The following is a 6946-nucleotide window of genomic DNA, read 5'->3' on the forward strand; positions in this document are numbered from 1 at the left end:
CCAGGCCACAGCTGGGACGAGGGGGGGAGCAGGAAGGCAGAGATGGCATCTGCTCCACCCTCCACTGTGTCTTAGACACAGAATTCACCAGGAGGACACAGGATCCCTGCCAGGTTTGCATACTAGGCTGGGAGCCAACGGTTCTAATCTGGGTTTAATCGCCAGTATTGTTCTCATAAATGTCACGTTCTGTTATATAAAGCCTCGTGTCATAAGGACAAGAGAGAATCCTTTTTAATAAATGCTCTGTTTTAAAGTCCTAGGTGTGGACCCTGCGTGATCTTAACAATGCAGCAGGGAGGATGCAGAGAAGGGTTGTGGCAGAGGCCGGGGATGGATGTGGACGCCACTAATTGTCTCCTCTCATCCTGAGAATCCTGCACCTGACCCGACAGGAGCCAGGGGTAGTCTGTGAAGACTCCCCAGAGGAGCGCACTTTTCCTCCTCCCTTCACAGACAGTTCTGAAGTCACTGCTTCCTGCCATGGGAAGGGAAGAGTCTTAGCTGAAGCTGGCAAGATGGCTCAGCAGCCAGTCGATCGCTACCAAGTCTGATGACCTGAGCTGATCCCCAGAACCCACATGGTGGAGGGAGAGAAGCTACTCTGACTTCCACATACGCCCTGTGGGGCCCACACAAATAATCACACAAGAACCTAGGTGTGTGTGTGTGTGTGTTATGTGTTTGTACATGTGTGTGTGTGTTATGTGTTTGTACGTGTGTGTGTAGGTGTGTGTATGTGCATGTGCGTAGGGGTATGTGTGTGTATGTGTTTGTACATGTGTGTAGGTGTCTGTGTATGGGTATGTGTGTGACTTCTTTTTTTTTTTAAAGATTTATTTATTTATTATGTACACAGTGTTCAGCCTCCATGCCTACAGGCCAGAAGAGGGCACCAGATCTCATTACAGATGGTTGTGAGCCACCATGTGGTTGCTGGGAATTGAACTCAGGACCTCTGGAAGAGCAACCAATGCTCTTAACCTCTGAGCCATCTCTCCAGCCCCCCACCTTTTTTTAAAGATTTATTTATTTTATGCATGAGAGATATCTGCATGTACACCTTTATGCCAGAAGAGGGCATCAGATACCACTAGAGATGTTTGTGAGCAAACATGCAGTTTCTGGGAATTGAACTCATGACCTCTGGAAGAGCAGTCAGTACTCTTAACTGCTGAGCCATCTCTCCAGCCTGTGTGTGACTTCTAACACGTCTAAGGTACATGACAGAGAGAGGAGAGGGCTTATGAGTATGTCTTACTTACAATGTCTGTGCCTTCCCAACGGCCCAGGCGGGAAGCCTTTCTAGCCTTGCTGTAGGAGATCTATGCTGCCTAGTGCCCTCCCAGGTGGCTCACAGAGAAGCTCTAGGTCTGGTACTCCATGCTAGGTCATAACCTCAGAATATAAAAAAAAAATTCTTACACGAGCACATGATGGTTTGGAGAATGCACGTATCTGTGTGCGCTGGATGTGGGTAAGAGCACATGTGTGCACACTAGTTCAGTGTGCATGGATGCTTGCACACTAGAGTGCAGTGGTGGTCTGAATCAGAACGGCCCCCATAGGCCATGCTTGATCACCGGGGAGCGACACTGTTAGAAAGGATGGGAAGGGCTGTGAGGTGTGGCCTTGCTGGAAGAGCTGTGTTATTGGGGTGGGCGGAGAGGTTGAAAAGCCCATGAGGCCCAGTCTCTCTCCGTCTGTGGATCGGATGTAAGGCTCTCAGCTACTCTTCCAGCAACAGCCTGCACGCGTCCATGCTCCACACCCACCGCCACGTTGACAACGGACTAAAGCTCTGGAGCTGCAAGCAAGTCCTTGGTTACATGCTTTTAGCTGCAAGCAAGCCCTCCGTTACATGCTTTTATCTGAAGAGTCGCCTTGGTCATGGTGTCTCTTCACAGCAAAAGAACAGTAACTAAGACGAGCAGACAAACAGGCACACAGAAAAGCGAGGCTCAGATGCACAAGCATGTGTTTCTACAAGGGCAGGATGCATTTGGACGCATACGTACATGTGTGTGCACACGCGCATGCACTCACGCACATGCGCACGTGCAAAGGCAGTTGAGTATTCAGACGTACGAACGTTCAATGCTTCCGTGCAAGTGCAGGGAGCATCTGGGTGTGACTGTGTTCACACAAGTGCAGCAAGCATTCAGATGTGTCTCCATGTGGCTGCAGATAGATGGGAGAGTTTGCTACTGCTTGTTGCTGTCCCTCTTTTTAATGGTTGATAGCTACGGCTATCCTAGCCAGCAACTGCAACTCCACCGCTACCAGCAGCGGTTAGCCTGCAAGAGCCACAGCCCGAGGGTATTCCCTCAGCACCAACTCCTTCAAAGCTACAAAGGGAACTTATCTAAATCTCTGTCCCTCTAAAGAACTAAAGATGCAAGGGTTGAGGTAGAATCCTGCTTCCCAGAGAAGCGGAATAGCAAACAGCTCACCTAGCTCATCTTCTTACTGCTTGTACTTCTCAGCCCGCCTTATAAACTCTTTTCCACCTGGTTCCTCCTCTAACTTCCTGTCAGCTAGTTACTGACACAGCCTCCTGACCGCAGCTAAATTTGCTTAACCAAACACATCTTTGCATCATTAAACAAATGTTCCGGAGCACAAACAAAAGCAACACACCTTAAAATAATATTCTACGACAGTTTGCCTGCGAGTACAGCCGTGTGCAGTGGGAAGAAGCATGCACACGGCTGCATGGCTGTGTGATGTGCAGGTACATGTGTATGGGTGTTGCACGAGCACAGGATCAGATGTGCAGGGCCCATCTACTTACCTTGCTGCCCCACCCTAGCACAGTGGACGCTGCAGCGACTAGGAGGAGCGTGTAGCCCAAGGCACGACCGGAGCTGAAGGCGTGGCTTACCTGAGGAAGTCTCTGACCACAGGCATGCACTCCGCATCCACTCTCATGAGGACACTTCTGCCCACTGCCTGCTGCAGGGCCTGGGCCTCCGGGTTGGTGTTCAGGATCAGCTTGTGGACACAGAGGGTCAGATCTCCATGCCCCTCCCCTGTCACCTGGATGAACAGGTCGCAGTCCTGCTGACTGTCAAAGATCCGGCCCAGCGCATCTGGGAGATCTCCAGAGAGGTCCAGGACGTGGACACCACTGGTTTCTGGGAGAGACAGAGGGAGTTGCTGTGTGAGGCTTTGGGCTCTGTAAACCATTTTCTCTGACTCAAAGCTGCATTTGACCCTTGGGAGTCATGTTCTTCATCTGTGCCAGCCATCCTGGTACCTGGCTTTGCTCAGAAGGGAAAAACGCAGGATGGAACAGGCCGTGAGGAAGGGTGCAGCTGCCCTCTGAACCTCATGAAACAGGAGCAGGCCCTCCTGGCCTCTCTGGTCACATGTGGCCCTGTGCCCTGATACACCCAGAGGCTGCTCCCTGGACCCCACTCAGGCACTGTGTTTGGTTTGTGGCGAGCGCTCTGGAGTCTGAATGAGAACGGCTCCCACAGGTTCATATATTTGAATGCTTGTCACAGGGAAGTGGCATTGTTTGAAAGGATGAGAAGGGCGGTGAAGTGCAGCCTTGCTGGAGGAGCTGTGTTAGTAGGAGTGGGCTTTTGAGGTTTCAGAGGGAGAGGGACGGAGCATTAAGTCTATCTCCTACACCCAGTGAACAGCCTGAGAAGTCAGGGTTCCATGGTAATCTCACACTAGAACTTGGGCCTCCCCATTCCCGAGGAGATAAGTCCTTGAGGGGCTATGGCATGCCTGTGGGCACCCCCACTTTTCCCTGCCTCCCAAGGCCTAATCCAGAACCACATGGAACATCACTGGTTGCCTAGGAGGGTTGGCTTGATTTTTACTTTTAGACTGGGTGGGCTGGCTCCTTGGTGTCTCCTCTCACTGTGGACCCTAGCGTCTACCTCCATCTTCCTGTCCACATTGTTCCCTGGCTGGAGGGGCCTCCTGTCCTCCCAGCACCCTGCACAGCTTAGTCTATCCATGAGGCCCCTCCAGTATGAGCCTTCCACCCCCGATCAAATTCTCCCATGCTTGTCTGACCTTGTGGGAGTCAATACCCTCGTGCCTCAGTTCCCAAACTCGGGACAGAGGGGAGTCTCCAGGAACCCCACAGGCTAGCCCAGGAAGAAAAGCTCCCACTGAGTCTCAGACACAGGAGGTGAAGAGCTGGAATGGGGTCAGAGTTCGGCAGGTAGGGCTCTGGGCACCTGTGTCCTTGACCCCAGCCAATCAGAACTGCTACAACCTGTGCCCGGGGAACTAGGCAACGCAACAGAACACGTAATAACCCTAAGACCCTGTGCCTTAGAGAGCCAACACCCTCACACAGGTGTCATCCATAAATGGGATACAGTCCCTGACCCATAACCCACTGCCCTGCTACAGAAGCTTCCCTAACACAGGAAACACAATGGGCTCTCCCGGAGGAAGTGAAGTTGTCATACATCCCAGCCACACCCAGGGCACCACTCTCAATGTCTGCGTACACAGGGGGAGGGGCACGGGCATAACCCTTGCTTCACCCAGGTGCTGGGCGGGCAAGGGCGGCTCACCGTTAGAGCAGATGACGCCTGCATCCTTCTCATGCCCGCAGCGGCTCTTCAGCCAACCCAGGGAGCTGCAGTTGGCCAGCGAGGGCTCTGTCCCTGTGCACTCCACCTCGTCCAGCATGACGGGTCCCCTTCCTGTGGGCACAAGAGGAAGTCAGGGGCCACACTGGAGGAGGAGCTGGACCCTTGGTGGAGAGTAGGTCCTGCAACAGTACTGCTCACTGGCACAGCGGGGATGTTTGAGGGGCATTACTAAGCGACCTCAGCTTTTCGGGGGGGTTGTCATAGCAGCCCACACCTGGTCCAAAGGCAGCTCTGCCCAGCGCCCGAGTGGCGTTCTCATAGCCCAGGGCTCGGCAGACGACGTTGGCATCTAAAATGTTCCAGAGGTTGTCACACACTGTCCCCCATTGGCCTCTGTAGAAGATCTCCACGCGGCCTTCGTTGGCTGAGGCCCCGTTAACCAGACGCATGTCCCCATCTTCTGTACCTGTTGGGAAAGTGGGGGTCAGCTGGGAGGAGGGTTGGCCTGTTTTGGTGCCCATCCCCATGACCTCGATGCTTCTGGGGTGAAGGTTACCCCAACTAGGGTGCAGTGGGGTTGCTCTCGAAACACTTCAGAGCCTCCCCTCCATGTGTGAAACGCTACCCACTGAGGAGCCGAGAACGCTCTCTGAGGACCCCATGGAGGCCACGGCCTTTCGGTTTCTCAGCTTTGGGCCTTTTGCTCTAAGAGAGCACCGTGGCTCTCCATCCTGCAGAGTGGATGGAGGTGGTGACCCATGGGAAGGCCTGGGAGAGGAAGAGGCCTCTTGCTGGCTCTCTGGAATGCTGGCCTGAGGGGACAGGTGACCCCTAGACACAGGCAGAGAGCAGATGCCCTTGTCCCTGCAGTGTTGGTCTAAAGCAGACAACCTGAGCCAGAGAGAGTCTGTAATCCGGCAAGGCAGTCAAGGGGCTCCCATCTCTGCCAATGCTCAGAGGGTCAGCAAGTAGCTGGGTGCTTGAATTTGGGGCTCATTCATGCTAAAGAGGGCATTCAGCTGAGGGTGCAGGATGACCGCCCCCCCCCCAGGGGCTCTCTGAATTCTAACCTGCGTCCCAAGGCCACCCACTCCAGGACAGCACAGGCTCGGCACCCCCTCCTTGGCCACAGTTGGGATTCCCTCAGTGAACAGTTGAGTTTCACTCAGGTTTCACCTGAGTGGCCCCCGGGCCCAGGGGAACCCCAGCCACACGCCACCATCATTTGGGATTGACTGGGCTCCACATGGAGAGACTTCCGAGACATGGCACCTCGTAGGATGACACCTGGGTTTTCTGTGAGGAGGTGACCCACAGGGCAAGGTGGAGCAGCCTTGAAGACTTCTGTTTTGGGCATTTGCCAGCGGGCATGACTCACCTTGAGTCCCTGGAACCAGCAACCACACAGAGAGGAGCCATAGGAGTGCCATGGCCTGGTCTAGAAGCCCAACCCTGCAGCAGAAGGGACAGCACAATGAGTCTGGTGACAGTTCTCCACTGCAGACTGATGTGAGATCCCCTCTGTGTGTTGTGAATATCATTGGTTAATAAGGAAACTGCTTTGGGCCTATAGCAGAGCTATAGGGGAACAGAGCTGGGGTGGGGGGGACTAAACTGAATGCTGGGAGAGAGGAGACAGAGACAGATAGAAGCCATGTAGCCCCACGGGAGACAGACGCTGGAACTTTACCCAGTAAGCCACTGCCACGTGGCAATACATAGATTAATGGAGATGGGTTAAAATAATATGTAAGAGTTAGCCAATAAGAAGATAGAGCTAAGGGGCCAAACAGTGATTTAATTAATACAGTTTCTGTGTGGTTATTTCCAGTCTGAGTTACTGAGCAGCTGGGAACCAAGAAGCCTGTTTCAACAGCAGACCAGCAGTCCCACGGTCTCGTCAGCCCTGCTGGTGGAGGACTGGGCAGTTTTGTGGGTGGTCCCTCTTCTGCAGGGCTCATATGGCCATGTGATGGCTCTCATGTAGGCCTCTGGGGAACAATCTTCAGGCCAGTAAGAAGGTGGAACAGGTGGGTGAGGGCTCTGGGCAATGAGCACCCAGGAAACACAAGGGCTGTGTCTTGGGGATAGACAAGGTTTAAGCCTGCTAACAGTTGGCCTTAAGTGACAGAGACAGTGCAGAAGGGTCTGGGCCTCCAGGGTGTGAAGTGGGGGTGAGTGGGAGATGTGAAGTGGGAGGTGGGTGGGAGGTCTGAAGTAAGGATGGGTGGGAGGTGTGAAGTGGGGGTGGGTAAAATGTGTGAAATGGGGATGGGAGGGTGGGGATGAGTGGGAGGTGGGAGGTGGGGGTGGGTAGGGTGTGCAAAACGGGGATGGGTGGGAAGTATGAAGTGGGGATGAGTGGGAGGTGGGAGGTG

At 53.7% G+C, this 6946-nt stretch overlaps 1 protein-coding gene across 1 annotated transcript in view; it reads right to left on the reverse strand.

Moving 5' to 3' along the window:
- Window positions 1–6946, reverse strand: part of Lgals3bp (galectin 3 binding protein) — an 11323-nt gene that overhangs the window by 2526 nt on the left and 1851 nt on the right. The window contains exons 2-5 of the mRNA XM_005350814.3: window positions 5947–6020; window positions 4843–5034; window positions 4548–4679; window positions 2885–3137 (exon numbers count right to left, since the gene is read on the reverse strand). Coding sequence (XP_005350871.1) covers window positions 2885–3137; window positions 4548–4679; window positions 4843–5034; window positions 5947–5998 — 629 coding nt within the window. The 5' untranslated portion in view covers window positions 5999–6020. The remainder of the gene's footprint in view (window positions 1–2884; window positions 3138–4547; window positions 4680–4842; window positions 5035–5946; window positions 6021–6946) is intronic.

Source organism: Microtus ochrogaster, chromosome 7, assembly GCF_000317375.1.
Source record: "Microtus ochrogaster isolate Prairie Vole_2 chromosome 7, MicOch1.0, whole genome shotgun sequence".
NCBI lineage: Eukaryota > Metazoa > Chordata > Mammalia > Rodentia > Cricetidae > Microtus > Microtus ochrogaster.